This window comes from Nicotiana tomentosiformis, chromosome 12 (genome assembly GCF_000390325.3).
Source record: "Nicotiana tomentosiformis chromosome 12, ASM39032v3, whole genome shotgun sequence".
Lineage (NCBI taxonomy): Eukaryota > Viridiplantae > Streptophyta > Magnoliopsida > Solanales > Solanaceae > Nicotiana > Nicotiana tomentosiformis.
In genome coordinates this window covers 61,610,855-61,637,372 of record NC_090823.1, presented here as the reverse complement: position 1 = coordinate 61,637,372, position 26,518 = coordinate 61,610,855, and the positions used below count along the sequence as shown (strand labels likewise).

The window sequence follows — 26,518 nt, the reverse complement described above, 5'->3', positions numbered from 1 at the left end:
TAACTTCTGACCACAATAGCTTCCCAAAAACAAGCCCGACACCGGTAACAAACTCATATCAACTAAAACCTTGTTCCAACCCTTTGTGCACTGCCAATGGTGAGAGAAACATGCAAAATCTCATAGTCACTCATCATATCAACAAGTCATGGAGCTCTCTCTTGTCCGACAAGAACCGGAGCCAAATTCTAATCCAACTTCTAAAATTATTCTTCCATACATACCGTAATCAAAGTCGATAGTACCCATTCTAGGTTCAATGATCTCATCTCAACCATTCTATTGACATGCCACACCAATAAAACCTAAAGCCACAAATTGTGTAATCCGTACACTAATAAGCAACAATTTAAATGTACTCAAACATGGAAAATGACTCAAATGAGAGAACGGTACTGTGATCTCAACAAGTACCACCACAAACGCAATGCTACAAACATATCACACATATTAGAACCAAAACACACGAATCTATCACAAAGGATCATATCCCAATATAACCCAACTACAATGCGTGACCCCATCCAAACATTGGTCCATATGAAATACCTCAAGCTGCAATGCTCAAAATCAACAACCACACGTAATTCGACATCAAGTACATGAAGTGCATGACCCTAACTGTGGAGAAATGAATAACACAATATACCACAACCTGAAAAGACCATAACCAAGGCGTAATCAACTATTCAACACTCCAAGAACCATCTAGCTCAAATTTTGCCACAAGACCCAGACAGAACGCACCATGTGTTCAAGTAACCAATAGATCACAACCCATTATAGCATAAAAGCGTAACACATATAACATATCGGAACACAAAACCCTTAGCTCCAACTGAGTGACACACCCCTCAACAATAACAATGCAGAGTCAACAAATCTGACCCAGTGTAGATTACGTGTAGTCCTTAGGCCTACCACTGGGTCCCCAAATCAACTCTGGTTATCCACAAATAGATAAATAATCCTCCAAGAGTCTACAATGACCTAATCATAAAACATACTATTAGTTGTATAACTTTTCTCATACCTTCACAGTCCACAACCAAGGAACAATTTACCTATGAGACATCCCTGTCTCCAAATCCCTAGAATACCAGAATCACCGTATCCAATCCCAACTCGACCACTCAAGTTACTGACACATCCTTCATACATAATCATCCTACGAGAAATACTTCTATAATTCTTTCATGCCACAAAGCAAAATCAGAACACTAGTAGTCTATCAACCAGGCGAGTACCGCAATACCAATGAAGCATCCATAAGTCAAAACACAGTGTGCCTTCTAAAATGTCCACCCTTCTCAAGCAATACCGAGTAGTAATAGCATTTATCTAATCATCTGAAACCGTACATGCTATCTAAAATTCATGACCTTCTCTCAAAATCTGAACCACCACCTTGTATATGCAAATCTCAATCCCACAGGACGCACCACATCTATCATGCCATCATGCGAAAAGCACGAGAATCTCATTATCAACTCTGAGTCGCGAATACATACCCGATTCAATCAGAAACCTTTCACTTGATCCCATCCAAGAGAAAATTACAACCCGAAACATACCCCTCATACAAATAGATAATATCCATCTCAAATTGTGGTAGAAATAATCGAGAACAATTTGAAACCCATTTGCACATAACCAAGCAATTAGAATTGAATCCCTCTAACACAACCAAGTCACGCAGGTCGCCAAACCCAAGAGTATTTCCACAAAACACCTGTAGAGATTTACCACAACATAAGTACCCAAAGAATCGATCATATCCTTTACCGTGCTGATCCAACCTACTACTAAGATGTCCTATTTCTCCGAGTCCCTTCCGAATTACCCTCAAGTTGACACTTCTCCTTGCCAGAACACCACGATCCTTACCCAAAGCTCACCATAAGATATCCTAGCACAAAACCACACCGCCCTAAGGCCCATAAGCCATTGTATTCCCTCTTAAGCACCCCAAAACTACCACTACCGAGACATCCACTCTGAAGAGACCTATTGTGAATCTAAATTTATTCCTTTTACCTTTCTAATACATAGTGATACAGTAATATCGTAAGTCCCGGCACCATACAATGCAAATCTCAGATCTTATCCATATACAAATCTGGGAAAATCCTCTAAATGCCACATATGAATCTTGAGCTCTTTAGAACCTTCTCGAGAGTTATCCTCTCAGATCAAGTGTTACATCCTGTGCGTCCCAAGGTAACGTATAATGAATATGAGACTTGTTAATCATGATTTAAATAAGTGTAAAGTCATAATATGACTATATATGATATTTGGTATAAAATATAAAGTTTGGAAAAAATTAGATTTAAGTTGCGAAAAATCCGACAAAGGATTTGCCTTGTAATGAAGCTTTTTGAGCAATATATTTCGTGTATTCTATGAGATCTTTTTGGGATATATTATATACCAAATTGTAGGTCTTAGAATGTAGTTTCCAAAACTTTTAACCGTTTATTCATACGACGTCCGAATAAACTAGGGTGCCAAGCTAGCACTCTTTGATATATATATATATATCCCTACCATGTAAGTATCATTATACCGCCTCTCTTTTTCTTTGTAGTTTGAGATTTGGAAGGTACTTCATGTAAGGCCCCATAAAACTTCACAAAGGAATTTTAGGTTTTGTGCTACCGAGGTAGACTTATGCGTTGATGATTGTAGAATATTTAGGTTGACAGTGCGTTGGGGAGTTAAAGAAAATTTTTAGAAGTGTAGGGCATTTTTGCGGTCTATTCTACGGTCGCAGACTCAAGCAGTAAGATGGGCAAAAATTTTGGACCATTATGCGGCCGCATAATCATTTTACGGGCTGCATAACCCATCGCAGGCCCAGCATGAAATTTACCGGAGGGAAGTTCTACGGCGCATTAGGCGACCACAGAATAGGTCTACGGACGGTAGACCGATCGCAGAGTGGGGCAGTACTACCTAGTTCCGGAGGGTCAATATGCGGCCCATTTTGCAGACCGCAGAAGCATTATGCGGTCGCTTATGCAACCGTAGATCTGTGATGGGGCTCCATTTTCTTATTTTTATAACTCGACCCCATTTTGATCAATAGCCTTTGGGGCTTGTTTTGAAGGCAAAAATCTGATATTGTTAGAGAGAAGTGAGAGTGTTCTAGAGAGAGGAAGAAGCTCAAGTGCTTTGTTCATCAAGATCTTGTCTAAGCTTTGAAATCCCACAAGGAAATCTCACAAGATCTTCACTCAAGAGGTAAGTTTCTAACCCTAGTCTTCAATTTTGAGTTTGGGGTAAAATATGGGTAATTGAGAGTATGATTCTTGTGTGTGAGAGTATTATTTATACATGCATGTACCAATAAGGTTTGTGGGAAGATTGTTGAGCCCAAATTGGTAAAGATTAGGTTGTGAAGTGAAAGAAATCTTGTGGAAGAACCTTGTGACCAATTTGCACATCTAGTGTTTGATAAAATGCTCAAATGAGCTGAAACCATGAATCTCCCTGATTATGGTTCAATTTTATTATATCTCTAGTTGATTGGAATTGCTAGAAGTGTTGGGACATTGTGGTAATTTAAGGGAAGCTCAAGCAAGGTATGTTGGCTAAATTCCTCTCTTAGAATTGAATCCCACGATATTCATGTAATTTATGTTAGTCCCGAGCTGTTCATTATAAAATTGGCTATTCCGAATAAGCTTGTGTTGAAAGATATATGTTCAATATGTATCCTAAATACTTTTATAATGTTATGTTATCATTTGAGAATGTGTTCAAAGTATGGGCTATGCATTAAAAATGTTTCGACTTCAAGTCAAGTTCAAATGAAGGCTATTATGCCAAATTTTGTGAAAGATCTCTATGTGCCTAAGACTCTTAATTGCTCACATGTGTACTAAAAACCTTGATTTGAAATGCCTTGTTGTTGATGATGATGTTTTAGAGTGAAAAAGGTGAGCATGAAATACTAAATACGGTCGACATACTAAGAATGATTTTATAATTGTAGCCACTAGTGCCAATAAAATAAAACGATGTGAAAGAAGTATGAAAAGGACTCCGTGCTAAAAGTATGGTGGTATTGTGAACTGTGGCATATTGATACTAAAGATCTCCTAACTTAAAATATGAAACTTTATTTGAATATTGTCTTGGTCCTAACTTGAGGCTTGATGTTATTTGAGGCTTCCACTGATATTATGATTGTTCTAGCTTGTATTATTAATCGTTTTATTGAGAGGGTGTTTTGTCATTCATAATAGTACTATTCTATATGTACTAACGTCCCTTTTTTCGGGGGCGCTGTATCTTCAATGGATGCAGGTGGTTCCACAACAGGAGACATTGGTCAGTGATAGCGGTACACCCTCTTCCCAGCTAACTTGGTGAGCCCCACTTCATTTTGGGGTCATGTATCTTTTGTTCCTTGTGTATTGTGTTTGAGGTATAGCCGGGGCCTTGTTGCCAGCACTATCATAGCACTCTTTTGTATCTATTTGAGGCTCTGTAGACATAGTGTGGGTTGTATATTAGTGCTGGGGAAGTCAATCAAGTTTTGTTGTGTTTGAATAACTTGTTCTACTTCACACCATGAAAATGTGTGTAATTTGAGACTTTAAAATGAAGTAACTGATGGTAATGAATTGGTATTGTATACATGATCTCCTTATTGTTTAATTAACGAAAATTTGTATTCTCTTTATTCATAAGTGAGTTTGGGTAGAAAGTATCAAACAGGCTTGCATGACCGGGTTCACTCGGTTGAGCGCCGCTCGCGCTCCCTGAGTTCAGGGTGTGACAAACTTGGTATCAGAGCCTAAGGCCTTAAAGTGTCCTAGGATGTCTTAGATCCGTGTCTAGTAGAGTCCTTCTTATTAGTGTGTTGTTGACCACATCTATAATTAGGAGGCTACTTAGGCATTTTAGGATAACACCCTTCTTTGATATTCTAGATCATGCGATAAAGCTGATTGTAAGATTGTTCCTCCTTTAACTTCTATGTTGCTCTAATTTTTAGTACATGGCACCTAAGAAGAAGGCAAGAACTGGCCAGAGAGCCAATGTCACCCCATGAGTGGCGGTTGATCCTATACTTGGTGATGCGGGTGAGCACACTATGGGTGAGGATAATTCCCCAACTACTACAATGCCTGATTCTACTACTCCTGCTCAGACTACACCAGTTCCTACTCCTACTAAGGGTGCATCGATTCCTCCAACTGATATTCCAGTTCCACCTCCAGCCTCAGCTTCTGATCCCAGTATTTCTGATGGGGACCTTAGAGGAGCCATAAAGATGTTGGCTCAGATTGTGGCTTCCCAGGCTCAGAGATCGAATATTGCACCTACTTTATCCAGCCAACTAGGGGATTCTGCTAGTTCCATGGTGAACAGGTTTCTTCAGTTATCCTCCAGTGTTCACGGGTACTAACGCAGAGGAGGACCCTCAAGACTTCATTGATGAGATGCACAAGACTCTCCGAATTATGCGTGCTACTGAGATAGAGGCAGTGGAGTTGGCCTCCTACCACCTAAAAGATGTGGCATATTCTTGGTTTGAGCTATGGGAGGAGTCCCGTGAGGAGGGGATCCCTCCGACGAGATGGGGTGAGTTTGTTGATGGCTTCATTGATCATTTATTTTCTACTGAGAATAAGGAAGTCCGTACAGCTGAGTTTGAGAGCCTGAGGCAAGGTAGCCTGAGTGTGCTGGCAGGGGCATGGCACTGCCAGCCAGTTGTGCAGCTACTACATCCGCAACACCTCCTCCACCTCGAGGCACTCCAACACCCGCAGGGCATAATTTAGCTAGGGGTGGAGCACATAGTTTGGGGGGATCCTGCTGTTTCCACACTATGAGTGGTATCCAGAATTCAAAGGCTTCTCAAGATGTTGTCATAGGTATATTGACTGTCGAATCTCATGATGTGTATGCTCTTATTGATCCCGGTTCCACTTTATCATATGTCACTCCTTATGTTGCTATAGAATTTTGGATAGAATCGGAACAGCTTCATGAGCCGTTCTATGTATCTACTCCGATTGGTGAGTCTATTTTGGCCGCGCAGGTTTATATGGATTGTGTTGTCACGTTGCGTGGTCGGGACACCATGACCGATCTCATTGAATTGGGGATGGTCGATTTTGATGTAATAATGTGGATCGACTGTCTTTACTCATGTTTTGCCAAGCTTGATTGCTAAACCAGGACCGTTAGGTTCGAATTTCCAAATGAGCCAGTTAATGAGTGGAAGGGGGATGATGTGGTGCCTAATGGTAGGTTTATTTCTTAGTTTAAGGTCACGAAGATGATCAACAAGGGGTGTATTTATCATTTGGTCCGGGTTACGGACACCGATGTTGAGGCACCTACTCTTAAGTCTGTGCCGGTTGTGAATGAATTTCTGGAGGTCTTTCCCGATGAGCTCCCTGGGATCCCACAAGATAGGGAGATTGATTTTGGGATTGATGTGATACCAGGCAAACAACCTATATCTATTCCACCCTCCAGGATGGCACCAGCAGAATTGAAAGAACTAAAGGAACAATTGAAGGATTTATTAGAGAAGGGTTTCATCCGGCCGAGTGTGTCGCCTAGGGGCGCACCGGTTCTCTTTTTAAGGAATAAGGATAGGTCACTAAGAATGTGTATCAACTATCGACAACTCAACAAGGTCACAATCAAGAATAAGTACCCACTGCCAGAGATAAATGATAAATTTGACCAATTGTAGGGTGCCAAGTACTTCTCCAAGATCGATGTAAGATCTGGGTATCACCAATTGAAGATCAGGGAGCAGGATAGTCCGAAAACAGCTTTCAAGACCCGGTATGGGCACTTTGAATTTTTGGTAATGTCTTTTGGGCTAACAAATGCTCCGGCAGCTTTCATGGATCTTATGAATCGAGTCTTCAAGCCTTTTCTTGACTCCTTTGTGATAGTGTTCATTGACGATATTCTTGTATATTCACAAAGTCGAGAGGACCATGTTGATCATCTCAGGGTAGTTCTGCAAACCCTATATCAACACAAGTTATATGCAAAGTTTTCAAAATATGAATTTTGGCTTGAATCTGTAACATTCTTGGCTTGAATCTGTCACATTCTTGAAGATGTGAAGATGTAACACCCCATGTTTTTGTAGGTGAAAGTACGCCATAAATAAATTGATGGAAACTCGGAAATGAGATGTTACATTCCGCATTTTCATACGTTAAAATTTCGTCGTAAGTTAATCGACGTAAGTTCGGGAATAGGATTATTTTGAGATTATAAGCATTATGCTATTTCAAATAAGTGACGAGTAAATTCGTGAAGGTGAGAGGGAAAGAAAATCAAAGAAAATGAATTTCATCGAAGTTTGACATTTTGGATAAAATACGACCCGAGCTAAAAAACCCGGTATTTATGCACTAGTACCATTCAAGGTACCACATGGACATGATAGTAAGGTGTATGAAGTGTGTTAAAAGTGAGTAGTATTTTAAGTAATTTGAGATAATTTTTAATTATGTGGGTAATTGGTTAATTATTGGTTAGTGGAGATTATCAAGTTAATCAAGAGATTAGTGGTTAATTAAGTATAATTTAGAAACGGTTGAGTGCTCTCAACATGGCAGCATGTGTAAAGCTTAAAGTGACTAAGGATGTTATGAGCTATGTGTAATCTTGAAATGGACTCTTGGTTATAAGCCATAAAAGGCTCTCAAAATCACAAATATATGGAATCGAACGTGAGTTCTTTTACAAAAGCCATACAAGACTTCTCCAATTCATAAAAAGTCACATAAGATTATGATCAAAATTCAACAAAAGGCTTCTTTAATATATAGAATGGAGATGCTTGCATCCAACCTCCAAGTAACGAGCCTTCAGCAAAAGAAATTATCCGAGGATATATTACGAGACTTCTTAGAAAATTAGCAACGGGATTTTTGCAATTCTAACTGTTGGGATCAAACTGGGTATGTTGTTGTTGTTGTTTTAAAGGAGTACAGTGCAATCTTTCTCAAGAATATCATATGGATTTTTTCCTACTTCGATCCGCCGTTACGCGTTGTCGCAATCAATGGTGTTAAAGGTATTGTCAAGAGAATCGGTTCAGGTATGTTAAGGCTATCCCTTCTTTCTTTTTGGCATGATCCAAATGATATAAACAAAACGAGCAAAATATGCAACTTTCATAAATGACTCTATTCAAAGAAATATTAGGGGTGTCTATATTCTTGATTCCCCATGTGTATTATAATTCTATCATCTGTTCATGAGTCTCAGAAAATACGTAAGTTGATAAAGTTTATTTCATGATATTAATCAAAGACACAATGGTCTTATGGCATTCCGAAAGATTTTATTGACGTACTTCTCATGCATTGCATTCATTTATACATGTACATTGACCTATGACCAGATGGCGTTATATACGCGTATATGTATGTATATATATGTATATGGGATATGGGAAAAGGTTACGGCATTATATACGCCCCACCACCTGATCAGCTGGTATACGTTGATGAATTACCAACAGTGGCCGAGATGATATGATGGGATGCCCTCAGAGGCTTGATGATGTTATGAACGCATATACCTATGCATGGTATGACATTTATACGCATATGCATGACATTATAAATATGACATGATTCACAATGTTATTCAGACATACATGTCGAGTCTTTTACTCCATGTTTCTTTCATGTCTATTATTTACTGATTTTCATTCCTTACATACTCAGTACATTATTTGCACTGACATCCCTTTTACCTCGGGACTCTGTGTTTCATGCCCGCTGGTCCCGTTAGACAGGATGAGAGTCCTCCAAATAGGCTATCAGCTCAGCGGAAGGTGTTGGTGCGCTCCATTTGCTCCGGAGTTGCTATTTGGTCAGTATGATTAGAACATGCGTTGATTGGTATGGCGGGGCTCTGTCCAAACCTTTATGATGTTATGTACTCTTAGAGGCTTGTAGATAGGTGTCATGTATATGAAAGATTGTATGGCCTTGTCGGCCTATGTTCAGTGTAAGAGTGCTCATTTTGGCCTTATATGCCCGTATGTCTTAAGTATAAGTTGGTATTTCATGTTCTATTCTACTTATCCATGGTAGCCTCTCCGGCTCAGTTATCTATGATAGTATGATACGAAAAGATACATTATGTTGGTACTCAGTTGAGTAAGGTACCGGGTGCCCGTCACGGCCCATTAGTTTGGGTCGTGACAAAAGTGGTATCAGAGCAGTTTTTTCCTAGGGAGTCTACAAGTCGTGTCTAATAGAGTCTTATTTATGGGTGTGTTGTGCACCACACTTATAAGAAGGAGGCTACAGGGAATTTAAGACTGTCACTCTTTCTTCTTACTCTAGATCGTGTGGTAGAGCTCAGTTGTAAGAACTCAATTTTATAAACTCTATCTTATTCATAATATGACGATGCCTACATCCAGAAAGATGGTAAGAGATATAGTTGTGAAAGAGTTGAGTTATAGGAACTCGATTTTTGCATCGTGCTTATGATGGATAAATATGAGGTATTCAGCAGAATATGTGTACTAAGACGTGTAAGCTTCTTGATAAGGATGCTTAAGGCAAGAATATCTATCCACCATATGGCAAGTAAAAGAAGCAAGGTGAGGAAGGGTACGAGGCGCCCAGTTAATGAAAATTATCAGTATTTACAATTCAGGTCGAGAAATATAAGCATTATGAGTTACCTTCAACAGTAACAGAGGTATGTACAATCGGCCACATCTATCTCAGTTATATCCTATGGGAGCTAACATATATGGTTTAAGAGAAGGACGGGATATCAGGATCCGGCTGGGGTTAGCGTAACCCAAAATTGTTGATGGATTGTTAACATTAGTTGACACTTCCGAAGGATATTGCAAATGTGCTAATAGATCTCCTTGTGAGACGCCCCGATGGTGCACTCTAAAATAGTACTACTAGATATGAGTACTACAAATATAGGCACTGGAAGCCTGAAAGGGATAAATATTATCTTAGTGTGACTTGCGTCCCTAGTAGAGCGACACCGTTAAGCAACCCGAAGAGCCATTAGATGGAGCAAAGGGGAGATAAAAGCAAAAGAATATCTTGTCAAGTTTTTAGAATAAAGTGATAGACATAAATGTTAGCGGGAAATAAGAAAAGAGTTAATGAAGCATTATGAGTAAGATATGATACAAGGATGACAACGGTAGATCAAAAAGATGACAGTATTACAGAATCTATAGTGAAGTGAAGGAAGAGAAAAGAGGTGAAAGGCCTTAAGACAACAAAAGAGCATAGGCCATACAGTCATATCCTCATTTCGAGAAATAAGTTCGTGACTCTAACGCGATTACCAAAAGGAAAAGTTAGACCCTAGAATAATAGAAATCAGTATGGACTGATGAACAAGATAAACTAAACATGAATTAGGGACTGAATGATTTGATAATGGTCAACATCATGAGAATTTTAGATTGCATTCTTGCGATAATAGAATGGACAACAGAAGAAGATTCATGAGAATGGTCATTCAGGAAGACGCCTCCCTAAAGAAAGCAATGTGAGCAAAGTTAAGCTTAAGGGATTATATGTGCTAGTTGCACTAAGTGTCACCATCGCGAGTAAGGAATTTTGTTATCCTTGGTACAGAAGGATTACCATAAGGTGAGTAAGGGTCATCGGTGATGTGAAAGGATGCCAAAGATGAAGAGGTAAAACATATATAGGTAGGTTGTCGTAGCTCCAACTCTTAGTACTCCCCTAAAGGGGGAAATATGGAGTGATGTGGTATTAAGTCAGAATTAAGTGGTTCTAGTAATTATGGAATGGTAAGGGAAGAATGTGATAAAAAATGAAAAAGGGATGAGATCGCACTTATTCAAAGCCTACAGATATGCTACGATTCCAGAACATTAGGCAAACACGATGTCAAGGAGAGGAAATAAGGGTTCCTGCCCGAAATGTTATTGATAGATAAGGAGCCAGTACGAGAGGTAAGTCAAGACAAATGATATAACCCAAGATAGATTATGCGAAATATTGATATGAGAATGGGCCAACGAGTAGTTAGCAGTTGATTCAGGAAGAGCCTAGTTATGGCTAGACAGAAGGTTACAGACGAATGAGCAGATCGATCATATGAGTTGTATGGAACTCCAATATGTATAGGCACTAAGATAGGTTAATTATGCACGCAACAAGGGGGCAGAAAGACCAGGAAAAGAAATTGCCTACGTTTAAAGAAAGTTGAGATGGAACAAAAGGAATTATTCAATCAATGATCCAGAGCTAGTTACGTTATGAACGCACTTATGATTTCGGAGTATTATCCATGCAACATATATGTTGACAATCATACACCCGTAGAAGATTCTGGTATAAGTTAAAAGAAAGAATTGAGTCCAGGTCATAGACAAAGGATTGAATTGTTAGAAGATTGTATCATGGGTATTTTACATAGCGTCCATGAAAGGCTAAAGTAATAACTAATACCAGGAGTCACAGATCGGAAGATAGCTTAAGCGTACATGAAGGTTGATCAAAACGAAGAAGAAACTAAAGAGTTACATCAACGAAGTAAATTAGGAGTCTAATTATTGGACCCAGAAATTTATAGACATCATGATTAAGAACAGTGTAGAATCACTCTTAATATCAGAGGTACAAAAGAGATAGCACAGTAGCCATATTCTATGACGGCTCTATGATAAAGCCAGTTAGAAGAGTACCAGCCTTATAAGAAGTGAGTATGAAGCTCCCACCAGATTGTACATGCACCAAAGGTGCAAGTGTTATAATAAAAGCTTCAAGTTGTGGATATGAATTGTACCTATGTGGAAGAGAGGTCATGAAAGACATAGAAGATATGATACGAGATTTAAGGCAAAGGTAAACAACATATGAGATACTCAAATACAAAAGGTTGTGAACAGTTCATACTTCGGATAGAAGGCTAGAAGCACGGGGATTCAGTATCCAGGAATGATAGCGGCATCGTCAGTGGCATATCTTCTAGTCTATGGTTTCTAGGTACCGAGAGGCCTAGTTAAGAGAGTAAAGAAGAGTTTGAGACAATGTGATATCTCGCTTGATGTTCCAGAATAACATAAGGAAATTTATAGTGCAGGCAAGTTGAAGGAAGGTTGTGAGTAGTATAAATAGATATATGTAGGTCGCAAGCTAAAGTATTGTAAAGCGACAAGGTTTTAGGAAGACAGGAGTAAGGATAAGAAAAAGGCAAGTGCGAAAGTGATGAGAATGGACATGGATTAAGCCCATGAAAACAAGAGAACTGATGGTTTCTTTAAGTTATAAGAAAGCTCAGTATAGCCTGAATGAACTCAAAGGAGTCTAAGACTAGTAGCATTTAAAAGAGATAGAATGTTGCCCTTGTAGTAGAATGAAGGTGTAATTGTGATAGATGAAGGATGATGTTTGGGCCTTCGATTGAGTAATGATTTCATAAATTGTACAGGATTAAAATACCACGTAAGGTAAATCACATTGGGATGCTATGAAATATGATTATGGAAGTATAGTATCGTATCGCCCCCAGGTGGATCAGGAAAATCACTTCAAATATTCCTTGATGCAATATAAGCCCTAGCGGCAATGTATTACGTAAGAAGTTTCAAGTTATTAATGGAAGATTGTAAGATCAACACTGAGGTGAATCAACAATGGATGGATAAAAGATACAAAGTACGAGATGAGATTAGGCCATCAGGCTTAAGATGAATAGTAATGAATAAGCATTAAAATACTTAGCTTTATGAATATAGGATAAGCAACGAGAGTAACCTGAAGTTGGTCGCAGACGTCAGTAACAATAAATCGAAATAAGAGTTATGGTATAGTATGACCTACATAGATGTAGTAAAGCTAATGACGCCCAGATGACATCTTGACATAATTTTGTATATATTCACAAAGTGAGGCCTAGAGATTAGCTAAGAATTGGAGGAAAAAGGAGAGAAGCATCGCATAAGCGCACATACAAAGTTAGGGTTGTACAGGTTGCATGATAAAAGGTAGCAACAGTTACGAGAATATAAGGATTCCGACTACAAGTCGTGGTGTGAGAATGAGGCTTAAAGGGGGGAATGCCCTGGCCTTTGTATTTATTCAAAGAACAGTAGCCTAAATGGCAAGGAGAATATTAAAAGTATTCGCAAGAACTATGGGTTATGAAAATGATAAGTGCATAAGTCAACTTTCGAGGACGAATGTTCCAAAGAGGGGAATGATGTAACACCCCATATTTTTGTACGTGAAAGTATGCCATAAATAAATTGATGAAAGCTCGGAAATAAGATGTTACATCGCGCATTTTTGTACGTTAAAATTTCGTCGTAAGTTCGGGAATGGGATAATTTTGAGATTATAAGCATTATGCTATTTCAAACAAGTGATGAGTAAATTCGTGAAGGTGAGAGGGTAAGCAAATCGAAGAAAATTAATTTCGTCAAAGTTTGACATTTTGGATAAAATATGACACGAGCTAAAATACCCGGTATTTATGGACAAGTACAATACAAGGTACAACATGGCCATGATAGTAAGGTGTATGAAGTGTGTTAAAAGTGAGTAGTATTTTAAGTAATTTGAGATAATTCTTAATTATGTGGGTAATTGGTTAATTATTGGTTAGTGGAGATTATCAAGTTAATCAAGAGATTAGTGGTTAATTAAGCATAATTTAGATAAGTTTGAGTGCTCCACGTGGCAGCATGTGTAAAGCTTTCATCAAGCTTAAAGTGACTAAGGATGTTATGAGCTATGTGGCATCTTGAAATGGACTCTTGGTTATAAGCCATAAAAGGCCCTCAAAATCACAAATATATGGAATCGAACGTGAGTGCTTTAGCAAAAGCCATACAAGACTTCTCCAATTCATAAAAAGTCACATAAGATTATGATCAAAATTCAACAAAAGGCTTCTTTAATATATAGAATGGAGATGCTTGCATCCAACCTCCAAGTAACGAGCCTTCAGCAAAAGAAATTATCCGAGGATATATTACGAGACTTCTTAGAAAATTTGCAACGGGATTTTTGCAATTCTAACTATTGGGATCAAACTGGGTATGTTGTTGTTGTTGTTTTAAAGGAGTACAGTGCAATCTTTCTCAAGAATATAATATGGATTTTTTCCTACTTCGATCCGCCGTTACGCATTGTCGCAATCAATGGTGTTAAAGGTATTGTCAAAAGAATCAGTTCAGATATGTTAAGGCTATCCCTTCTTTATTTTTGGCGTGATCCAAATGATACAAACAAAACGAGCAAAATACGCAACTTTCATAAATGAATCTATTCATAGAAATATTAGGGGTGTCTATATTCTTGATTCTCCATGTGTCTTATTATTCTATAATCTGTTCATGGGTCTCAGAAAATACATAAGTTGATAAAATTTATTTCATGATATTAATCAAAGACATAATGGTCTTATGACATTCCGAAAGATTTTATTGACGTATTCTCATGCAGATTTTATTGACGTACTTCTCATGCATTGCATTCATTTATACATGTACATTGACCCATGACCATATGGCATTATATACACGTATATGTATGTATATATATGTATATGGGATATCGAAAAGGTTACGGCATTATATACGCACCACCACCTGATCAGCTGGTATACGTTGATGAATTGCCCACAGTGGTCGAGATTATATGATGGGATGCCCTCAGAGGCTCGATGATGTTATGAACGCATATACCTATGCATGGTATGACATTTATATGCATATGCATGACATTATAAATATGAAATGATTCACAGAGTTATACAGACATACATGTCGAGTCTTTTACTCCATGTTTCTCTCATGTCTATTGTTTACTGATTTTCATTCCTTACATACTCGGTATATTATTTGTACTGAAGTCACTTTTGCCTGGGGACACTGCGTTTCATGCCCGCAGGTCCCGTTAGACAGGATGAGAGTCCTCCAAGTAGGCGATCAGCTCAGCAGAAGGTGTTGGTGCACTCCATTTGCTCTGGAGTTGCTATTTGGTTAGTATGATTAGAACATGTGTTGATTGGTATGGCGGGGCTCTGCCCCTACCTTTATGATGTTATGTACTATTTGAGGCTGGTAGACAGGTGTCATGTATATGAAAGATTGTATGGCCTTGTTGGCCTATGTTCAGTGTAAGAGTGCTCATTTTGGCCTTATATGCCCGTATGTATTAAGTATAAATTGGTATTTCATTTTGTATTCTACTTATCTCATGGCAGCCTCACCGGCTCAGTTATCTATGATAGTATGATGCAAAAAGATATGTTATGTTGGTACTCGATTGAGTATGGTACCGGGTGCCCGTCGCAGCCCATCGGTTTGGGTCGTGACAGAAGAATTGGCCGAGGCTTATAACTCCAATAGAGATTCGCAGTTTCTTAGGCTTAGTTGTGTATTACAAGAAGTTTGTGGAAGGGTTCTCTACTGTTGCCTCTCCGTTGACTAAACTGACGCAGAAGGCGGTTAAGTTCCAATGGTCAGATGCTTGTGAAAAAAGCTTCCAGGAGTTGAAATCAAGATTGACTACGACACCGGTATTGACCCTACCAGAGGGTACAGATGGGTTTGTGGTATATTGTGATGCTTCAAGAATCGGACTTAGGTGTGTATTAATTCAACATGGAAAGTTAATAGCCTACGCTTCTAGGCAACTAAAGAATCATGAAAAGAACTATCAACACATGACTTAGAGCTTGCAGCGGTGGTCTTTCCGCTGAAGATGTGGCGTCATTATTTGTATGGGGTCCATGTGGATATATTCACGGACCATAAGAGTTTTCAATATATTTTCAAACAAAAGGAATTGAATCTTAGGAAGAGAATATGGCTTGAGTTACTCAATGATTATGACATCAATATTCTATATCATCCGGGGAAGGCTAATGTTGTGGCGGATGCTCTTAGCCGGAAATCTATGGGTAGTTTAGCACACTTAGAGGCATATCAAAGGCCATTAGCCAAGGAAGTTCACTGATTGGCTAGTTTTGGAGTTCGTCTTGCGGGCTCTGGTGAAGGAGGGGTGATTGTGCAAAATAGGGCCGAATCATCACTTGTTGTGGAAGTCAAGGAGAAGCAATACAACGATCCATTGTTGGCACAATTGAAAGAGGGGATTCATAAACATAAGACCATGGCCTTTTCTCTTGGCATGGGTGATGGTACACTAAGGTACCAAGGGCATCTATGTGTTCCAGATGTATATGATCTCTGGGAGAGAATAATGATTGAGGCTCACACTTCTAGGTATTCCATGCACCCGGGCTCTACAAAAATGTATCATGATCTTAAGGAAGTCTATTGGTGGAATGTTATGAAGAGGAATGTAGCGGAATTTGTGGCGAGATATCCAAATTATCAGCAAGTGAAGGCCGAACACCAAAGGCCCAATGGGTTGGCACAAAACATAGAAATTCCAATGTGGAAATGAGAAATTATTAATATGGACTTTATGGTAGGACTAATTCGCACTCCTCGTAAGTTTGACTCGATTTGGGTGATTGTGGATCGACTCATGAAATCAGTACGCTTCTTGCCGGTTAAGGCTACCGACACGGTGGAACAATATGCTCAGTTGTATATCAATGAAATAGTCAGGTTGTATGGAACTCTAATTTCTATCATTTCTGATCGGGGGGCACAGTTCACGGCTAATTTTTGGAAGAAATTTCAGCAAGGTTTGGGTAATCAGGTGAATCTTAGTACAGCCTTTCATTCACAGACCGATGGGCAGGTAGAGCGGACTATTTAGACGCTTGAGGATATGTTGTGCACTTGTGTTCTTGACTTCAAAGGTAGTTGGGATGATCATTTGCCACTCGTAGAATTTCCCTACAATAATAGTTATCATGCTAGCATTCAGATGGCACCGTTTGAGGCTTTATATGGTAGGAGATGTAGATCTCCCATTGGGTGGTTCGAGATTGGGGAAGCAGAGTTGATAGGACCAAACCTCGTGCATCAGGCTATGGAGAAGGTTAAGATCATTATGGAACAGTTGAAAACTACTCAGAGTCGTCAGGAGTCCTATTCAGATGTTCGTCATAGGGATTTGGAGTTCAAAGAAGATGATTGGCTATTCTTGAAGGTTTCCCACGTGAAAAGTGTAATGCGATTTGGTAAGAAAGGGAAATTGAGTCCGAGGTATGTCGGAACATACAGAATCATTCAGAGGATTGGTGAGATAGCGTACAAGCTTGAGCTACCACCTGAGATGTCATTAGTGCACCCGGTATTTCATGTGTCTATGTTGAAGAAAGTAGTTGGAGACCCGACACTCATTGTTCTGGTTGAGACTATTAAGGTTAAGGAGGAATTGACTTATGAAGAGATTTCAGTTTCTATTATTGAAGTCCGAAAGTTGAGAAATAAAGAAATTACCTCTGTGATAGTATTATGGTGAAACCAATAGGTTGAAGAGGCCACCTGCGAGGCCGGGGAAAAAATGAAGAAGAAGTACCCTTATTTGTTTTAATAGCTAGAAATCATTCTATGAAATTGTTCCTTATGAATTACGTATCATTTGTACAGCTTATGCTAAGGGTGTTCCTTTTCTAGTAATATATTGCTTATGAGGCCACGGTTAGTGTTGTTTTTATGTTATATTCCATCATCGGATTATGTATATGTTGTTAGGATTGGTTTCTGGGATTATCTGGCAGGTGGATAGGCCCAATTACAGGGGAGACTCTCCTGAAATTTCTTAAAAATTTGGGATTTAGTCAAATTGGGGGCTCATGATGTGTAAAAGGAGAAATGAATTATGTTGAGTGTTCTGGGCGGACTCTACTCCTCATTCGAGGATGAATGATGATAAGTGGGGGAGAATGTAAGGCCCCGTAAAATATAGCAAAGGAATTTTAGGTTTTGTGGTGTCGAGGTAGACTTATGAGTTGATAATTGTAGAAAATTTTAGAAGTGTAGGGCATTTTTGCGGTCTATTCTGCAGTCGCAGAGGTGGTCTACGGACCGTATATCGGCCGCAGACTGAAGCAGTAAGATGGGCAAAAATTTCAAACCATTATGCTGTCCATTATGCGGCCGCATAATCGTTTTGTGGACCACATAACCCATCGTAGACCCAGCATAAAATTTTCCAGAGGGATGTTTTGCAGCATATTATGCGACTGCATAACAGGTCTACGGACCGCAGACCGATCGCACAGTGGCAGAATTGCCTAGTTCCAGAGGGCCAATATACGGCCCATTTTGCGGACCACAGAATCATTATGCGGTCACATGTGCGACCGAAGATCTATGACGGGGCTCTATTTTCTGATTTTATAACCCGACCCCATTTTGCTAAATAGCTTTTGGGGCTCATTTTGAATGCAAAAACCTGATATTTTTATAGAGAAGTGAGAGTGTTCTAGAGAGAGGAAGAAGCTCAAGTGCTTTGTTCATCAAGATCTTTTCCAAGCTTTGAAATCCAACAAGGAAATCTCACAAGATCTTCACTCAAGAGAGAAGGTTCTAACCCTAGTCTTCAATTTTGAGTTTGGGGTAAATGATGGGTGATTGGGAGTATGATTCTTGGGTGTGAGAGTATTATGTATACATGCATGTACCAATAAGGTGTGTGGAAAGATTGTTGAGCCCCAATGGGTAAAGATTGGGTTGTGAAGTAAAAGAAATCTTGTGGAAGAACCTTGTAACCAATTTGCACATCTAGTGTTTGATAAAATGCTCAAATGTGCTAACACTATGAATCTCTGCCTAATTATGGTTCGATTTTATTATATCTCTAATTGATTGGAATTTCTAAAAGTGTTGGGACGTTATGGTAATTTAAGGGAAGCTCAAGCAAGGTATGTGGGCTAAATTCCTCTCTTAGAATTGAATCCCACGGTATTCATGTAATTTATGTAAGTCCCGAGTTGTTCATTATAAAATTGGTTATTTCAAATAAGATTGTGTTGAAAGATATATGTTCAATATGTATCCCAAATGCTTTTATCATGTTATGTTATCATTTGAGAATGTGTTCAAAGTATAGGGTATGCATTAAAAAAGTTTCGACTGAAAGTCAAGTTCAAATGGAGGCTATTATGCCAAATTTTGTGAAAAATCTCTATGTGCCTAAGATACTTAATTGCTTATATGTGTACTAAAAACCTTGATTTGAAACGCCTTGTTGTTGATGATGATGATGATGTTTGAAAGTGAAAAAGGTGAGTTTGAAATACTAAATATGGCCGACGTGCGAAGAATGATTTTATAATTGTGGCTACAACTGCCAATGAAATTAAAATATGTGAAAGAAGTATGAAACGACATGATTGGTAGAAAAGGATGATGTCGATCCATACATCATTGTGGTGAGACGGCCTAGCCGATCGGGTCGTGATCGGATGCCATGCCGCACACATGGTGTTGATTGTGTTGGAAATTGTAATTGAAATTGTGATTGTGGTTGATGTCTCAGATGAGACGGCCTAACCGATCGGGTCGTGATCGGACTCCATGCTAAAAGTACGGTGATATTGTGAATGGTGGCATATTGGTACTAAAGGTCTCCCAACTTCAAATATGGAAATTTATTTGAACACTGTCTTGGTCCTAACTTGAGGCTTGATGTTATTTGAGGCTTCCACTAATATTATGATTGTTCTAGCTTGTACTATTAATCATTCTATTGAGAGGGTGTTTTGTCATTCATAATAGTACCATTCCATATGTACTAACGTCCCTTTTGCTGGGGGCGCTGCATCTTCAATGGATGCATGTGGTTCCACAACATGAGACGTTGATCAGCGATAGCGGTACACCCTCTTCCCAGCTAACTTGGTGAGCCCCACTTCATTTTGGGGTCATGTATCTTTTGTTCCTTGTGTTTTGTGTTTGAGGTATAGCTGGGGCCTTGTTGCCAGCACTATCGTAGCACTCTTTTGAATCAATTTGAGGCTCCGTAGACATAGTGTGGGTTATATATTAGTACTGGGGAAGTCAAACAAGTTATGTTGTGTTTGAATTACTTGTTCCACTTCAAACCATGAAAATGTGTGTAATTTGAGACTTTAAAATGAAGTAACTGATGTTAATGAATTGGTATTGTATACATGATCTCCTTATTGTCTAATTAACGAAAATATGTATTCTCTTTATTCATGAGTGAGTTTGGGTGGAAAGTATCTAACAGGTTTTCTTGACCGAATTCACTTGGTTGAGCATCGGTAGCGCACCCCGAGTTCGGGGCGTGACACTTCATGGTTAAGAAAATACATACTTTCTATATTTAAGCTTTTTAAATATCAAGGAAGGTTGATAAATTTGTTTCCTAATAGTTAGAACTCATAGGACGGTGATCGGAAGCCGTGAGTTTGATTTATTCCACTTGTAGTGGACTGTTTTGTAGTCCACTCGTGTTTGCCTCTTGTGCTGTTGATTTATCGAGTTTGGAAGGATAAAAGGCATGGGGAAACTCCACATGTGGTAAGGTAGTGGGTTTGTCACTCATTGTTGCAATTTCAGGCTAATTGGTAATTTGTTGATTGGGTGTGTTATGGTATATTTGGGTTTTTTGTTGTATTAAAGGTCCCGAATTGTAATTAGATTGTTTTTGAGTTGCTGATTGTATTGTGTTGTTGTCTCACCTATAGCAGGCTTGCGGAAGTAGTAATATCAGGGGAAATGCTGCCTGTTTTGTAACAGATTAAGTTACTTTCGTTATATAAATGAGAGAGTCATTCGTAGCTTAACAATAGCTTCACTGTTGTTGTTGTAGATTAAGGTGCAGTGAGTTGAGTTTAGCATTGTTATTGGACAGATTTCAATAAGGTATGTTAAGGCTATCCCTTCTTTCCTTTTGGCTTGATCCATAAGATATAACGAAATGAGCAAACATGCAACTTTCACAAATGACTCTATTATTAGAAGTACTAGGGTCGCCTATGTTCTTGATTCCCCATATGTCCTATTATTATATCGTCTATTCATGGGTCTCAGAAAATACGTAAGTTGATAAAGTTTATTTCGTGATTGTAACCGAAGGCATATTGATCTTATGATATTCCGAGAAATCTTATTGACTTACTTCTTATGCGTTGCATTAATTTATACATGTACATTGTCCCATGACTAGATGACGTTATATACGCGTATATTATATGTATATGGGGTATGGGAAAAGGTTACAGCGTTATATACGCACCACCACCTAATCAGTTGGTATACGTTGATGATTTCGCCCACTGAGGCCAAGATAATATGATGGGATGCCCTCAGAGGCTTGATGATGTTATGTACGCACATACATATGCATGATATGACATCTATACGCATATGCATGACATAATGAATGTTTCATGATTCACAAAGCTATTCAGACTTACAAGTTGAGTCCTTTACTCTATGTTTCTTTCATGTCTTTTATATACTTATTTTTATGCCTTACATACTCGGTACATTATTCGTATTGACACCTTTATTTCATGGGGGTCTGTGTTTCATGCCTGCAGGTGCAGGTAGACAGGCTGACGGTTCCCTTTTTAGGATCCTTGCTCAGCGAGAGTTGGTGTGCTCCGTTTGATCCAGAGCTACTATTGGGTTTGGGTATGATATCTTTGTATACATATATGGGTATGACGGTGCCCTGTCCCATCCTTTATATAGTTGTACACTCTATTAGAGGTCTATAGATAGTCATGTATAGTTGGATAGTATGTGGCCTTGTCGGCTTCTATTTTGCTATATAATTGTCCATAGAAGCCTTATCGGCTCGCCCTACCGTATTCTGCATATATATGTGTATATATGTCTTTTCGGTATGTTTCCTCAAGTATGTTATTCACATGATTTAACATTTTAATGACAGATGTGATGCATGACCTACTCCCTATTTCATATTTATATCTTAGACGTATGCTTAGGGGTGTTCGACAGGTAGGACTCGGGCACTCGTCATGGCCCATCAGTTTAGGTTGTTTCAAAAGTGGTATTAGAGTAGTTATGTCCTAGAGATGTCTACAAGACCATGTCTAGTAGAGTCCTGTTTATGAGTGTGTTGTGCACCATACTTATAAATAGGAGGTTGCAGGACATATAGGATGATATCTTCCCTTTTTATCTTAGATCGTGCGATATAAGGATTCATTTTCCTAATGATATGTTATGTTTTCAGCAATGCGTAAGAAGGCTATAGCCACCCAAAAGGGCATGTCCATGGTTGATGAGACTACGAGTCGAGCACCACGAGTTACCAGGGCTCGGGGAGAGTCTTAGAATGAGGCTCCATCTCAGATGTCACATACCCTGCCCTCTCCAGAGGAGATAGGGGCACAAGCTCCAGCGCTCGCCCCAGTACCCCCAGCTCCTCATCCAGATGTACTGGGTTAGGAGATGAGAGATGCGATTTAGCTATTGACTCGATGTCGTGGCTGCAAAGGCTTGTCGCCATAAAGTAGGTATTGGTCATGTAGATAGGGCCATCGGTATGAGGGTTCATGATTTCATTAATTTGTACCCTTCGGTATTCACTGGAGCAGATCTAAATGAGGACCCTGGAGTATTTATCGATAGGATGCAGAGGACTTTGAGGGTAATGAAGGCTACTGCGACTGAGTCAGTTGAGCTAGCTTCCTATAAATTTCGGGATGTTGCAGTTAATTGGTACAAGTCTTGGGAGTTTTCCAGAGGTGAGGATGCCCTTCCAACAATATGGCAGGAGTTTACAGAGGCTTTTCATCGTCATTATTTGCCACCAGAGCTTAGACGGGTCAGATTTGATAGGTTCTTGACCCTTCGGCAGGGTAATATGAGTGTTCGGGAGTACAGCCTTCAATTTGATTCTTTGGCTAGGTATGCTCCCACTATTGTAGCTAATATGGAGGATCGGGTTCACCGGTTCATGATGGGGTTGGAGTCGCACCTGGTTAATGGTTGGCGGTCTCATTTCAGCCAGGCATGGATATTTCTCATATTCAGGCATACGCTCAGGGTGTAGAGGAGCGTAAGCAGAAACAGATGGCCGATTGTGAGCATGATAGGGGCTAGAGTAAGAGAGCGAGATCTTCATGTCCTTCTTGTGAGTTTCGAGGTGGTCAGAGATAGCAGTACCTGAGGTATCCAGCCCAGCCATCGGCTAGTGCACCCCTTCAGTTTGCTTGTAGGAGATTTGATTGTTCCACATATTCAGGGCCCAGTAAGAGTTTCAGGGCCTCTTGTTCTCAGTATAGGGGTGAGTCAAGTCAGATGAGGTCTCCCTTGCCATGATGTGCTTAGTGTGGTAAGCTGTATGCCGGGAAATGCCTTATGGGGTTGGGTGTTTGTTATACTTGTGGTTATCCAGGCCACGTTATGAGAGATTGTCCGTCGAGAGGTGGTGTAGGTATAGTTCAACCAGCAGGATCTGTAGCTGGTTCATCATCATCACTACGCCCCTAGGCAAGGTTCATAGGCACCAGCCGGTTGTGGTAGAGGCAGAAATGGAGCATCTAGCTCGAGCGGTCCTTAGAACCGCATTTATGCATTAGCGGGTCGACATGATCAGGATTCGTCACTTGATGTTGTTACATGTATATTATCAATCTCCTCGTATGATGTACATGCATTAATTGATTTAGGTTCCACCTTATCGTATATCACTCTGTTGGTTGCTAGTAAGTTTGGGATCGAACCTGAGTTGATTGAACCTTTTGAAGTGTCTACACTTGTTGGGGATCTAGTGATAGCTAGATGGGTATATAAAGATTGTATAGTATTAGTTTATAGTCATTCTATAGTAGCAGACCTGATTGAGTTAGATATGGTAGAATTTGACGTTATAATGGGTACGGATTGGTTGGCTTCTTGTTATGCTAACGTTGATTGTAGATCAAAGATGGTTCGGTTCCAGTTTCCATGGGAGCCAATTCTGGAGTGGAAAGGTAATACTGCATCGCCGAGAGGTAGGCTTATTTCCTATCTCAAGGCAAGGAAGATGATCAGAAAGGGCTATATTTATCACTTAGTTCGGGTACGGGATGTGAAAGCAGAGTCCCTAACCCTTCAGCCTATCCCGGTGGTTAATGAGTTTCCCGATGTTCTTCCCGATGAGCTTCCAGGCCTTCCTCCAGAGCGGGAGATTGAGTTTGCTATTGACATATTACCAGATACTCAGTCGATATCTATTCTTCCTTATAGAATGGCACCTGCAGAGCTGAGAAAGTTGAAAGAACAAATGAGGGATTTTCTTGAAAAGGGCTTTATCAGACCCAATACATCACTGTGGGGAGCACCTATGTTATTTGTTAGAAATAAAGATGGTTCCTTGTGGATGTTTATTGATTACAGGCAGTTGAATAAGGTGACGATCAAGAATAAGTACCCGCTCCTGAGGATTGATGATTTATTTGATCAATTGCAAGGTGCTAGGTGTTTATCGAAGATAGACTTGAGGTCTGGGTACCATCATGTAAGGGTTAAAGAGAAAGATATTCTGAAGATAGCATTCAGGACCAGATACGGACATTTTGAGTTTCATGTTATGTCATTCGGTTTGACCAATGCCCCAGCAGTATTCATGGACTTGATGAGCCATGTGTTCAGACCCTTTCTAGATCTATTCATGATTGTATTTATAGATGATATTTTGGTTTACTCCCGTTCAGAGGCTGAGCATGCAGATCATTTACGTATTGTGCTCAGAGTTCTACAAGAAAGGAAGTTATACGCAAAATTCTCGAAATGTGAATTCTAGTTGAATTTTGTAGCTTTCCTTGGGCATATTATTTCAGGTGAGGGAATCACGGTTGATACACAGAAGATTGAGGCATTGAAGACTTGGCCTAGACCTACGACACCGACGGAGGTTCGTAGCTTCCTGGGTTTGGCAGGTTATTACATGAGATTTGTAGAGGGCTTTTCTTCTCTTTCAGCACTATTGACAAAGTTGACTCAAAAGGAAACTAAGTTTTAGTGGACTTATGCTTGTGAGCGGAGTTTCTAGGCATTGAAGGACAGATTGATTTCAGCACCGGTTCTGACACTCCCAGAAGGAACCGATGGTTATTCTATCTATTATGATGCTTCGGGCGTTGGATTGGGTTGTGTATTGATGCAGCATGGTAAGGTTGTCACTTATGCCTCTAGAGAACTAAGAAAGCACGAGAAGAATTACCCGACCCACGATTTAGAGTTAGCCGCAGTTATTCATGCACTAAAGATGTGGAGGCGTTATTTGAATGGCATTCATGTTGATATTTATATGGATCATAAGAGCCTTCATTATATCTTCAAGCAAAAGGAATTGAATTTACGTCAGATGCGATGGTTGGAGCTACTGAAAGACTATGATATTGATATTTTTACCATCTAGGGAAGGCGAATATAGTAGCCGACGCCCTTAGTCGTAGATCTATGGGTAGCCTATCATATTTATAGCAAGAAAAGAGTGAGATAGCCCATAAGATTCATCAGCTAGCTAGTCTTAGAGTTTGATTATTGGATTCAGGTGATATCGGAGTTACTATTTATGACACGGCAATGCCCTCTTTAGTAACTGAAGTGAAGGAACGCTAGTATGAGGATCATATGCTAGCTCATTACAGAGATACAGCCCCTCAAAAGGAGAACACACCATTTGAGATTATAGGAGATGGAGTCCTCAGATATCGAGGTCGATTATGTGTTATTAATGTGGTAGGGCTGCGCTGGAAGTTTATGGGACTCACTATTTTCGTTATTCTGTTCATCCAGGAGCGACAAAGATGTATCATGATATTAGGAAAATATACTGGTGAGATGAAATGAAGAAGGATATAGCAGAGTTTGTTGCTCAGTGCCCTAATTGTCAGCAGGTTAAGATTGAGCATCAGAAACCCGGTGGATTATTGTAGGCTATAGACATTCTGACTTGGAAATGGGAAGTAATTAATATGGATTTCATCATAGCTTACCTCGTACCCGGCGTAAATCTGATTCTATATGGGTGATTGTTGATAGACTTCCAAAATCAGCCCATTTTCTGCTTGTCAAGACTACGTATTCATTAGAGGATTACGCAAGGCTTTACATCAAGGAGATAGTACGACTTCATGGTGTCCCTATATCTATTATATCAGATAGAGGTGCTCAGTTAACAACTAATTTTTGGAGTTCCTTTCAAAATGGATTGGGGACTTAGGTAATTCTTAGTACACCATTTTATCCCCAGACAGATGGTCAGGCTGAGCGTACTATTCAGACAATTGAGGATATGCTACGGGCTTGTGTGATAGACTTCAGGGGTAGTTGGGATGATCATCTTCTGCTTATATAGTTCACATATAATAATAGTTATCATTCTAGCATTCAGATGGCTCCATACGAAACTCTTTACGGACGAAAGTGTAGGTCACCTATCACATGGTTCGATGTTGGGGAAACTAAGTTAGTAGGACCAGAGCTGGTACAATAGATAGTTGAGAAGATTAAGCTTATACAGGAAAGGCTATTAGCAGCTCAGAGTCGTCAAAAGTCCAATGCTGATAATCGACAACGAGATTTGGAGTTTCAGGTAGATGACTGCGTATTCCTAAAGGTATC

At 39.6% G+C, this 26,518-nt stretch overlaps 1 protein-coding gene across 1 annotated transcript; it reads left to right on the top strand.

The window, feature by feature from the left end:
* The first annotated feature begins 5,710 nt into the window (after positions 1-5,710).
* Positions 5,711-25,310, top strand: LOC138902734 (uncharacterized). The gene is made up of 4 exons (XM_070190629.1): positions 5,711-6,035; positions 22,501-22,813; positions 23,828-24,299; positions 24,942-25,310. The coding sequence occupies exons 1-4, from the start codon at positions 5,711-5,713 to the stop codon at positions 25,308-25,310; spliced, it is 1,479 nt and encodes a 492-aa protein (XP_070046730.1).
* Positions 25,311-26,518: the final 1,208 nt, after the last annotated feature.

Excerpts from the sequence above, each read along its gene's own strand:
- LOC138902734 (XM_070190629.1), top strand. The coding sequence starts at position 5,711 with ATGGCACTGCCAGCCAGTTGTGCAGCTACTACATCCGCAACACCTCCT. Across the intron at positions 6,036-22,500 it reads CTATGTATCTACTCCGATTG|ATCTAAATGAGGACCCTGGA; the intron begins GTGAGTCTATTT and ends TCACTGGAGCAG. Across the intron at positions 24,300-24,941 it reads ATTACAGGCAGTTGAATAAG|GCATTGAAGGACAGATTGAT; the intron begins GTGACGATCAAG and ends CGGAGTTTCTAG.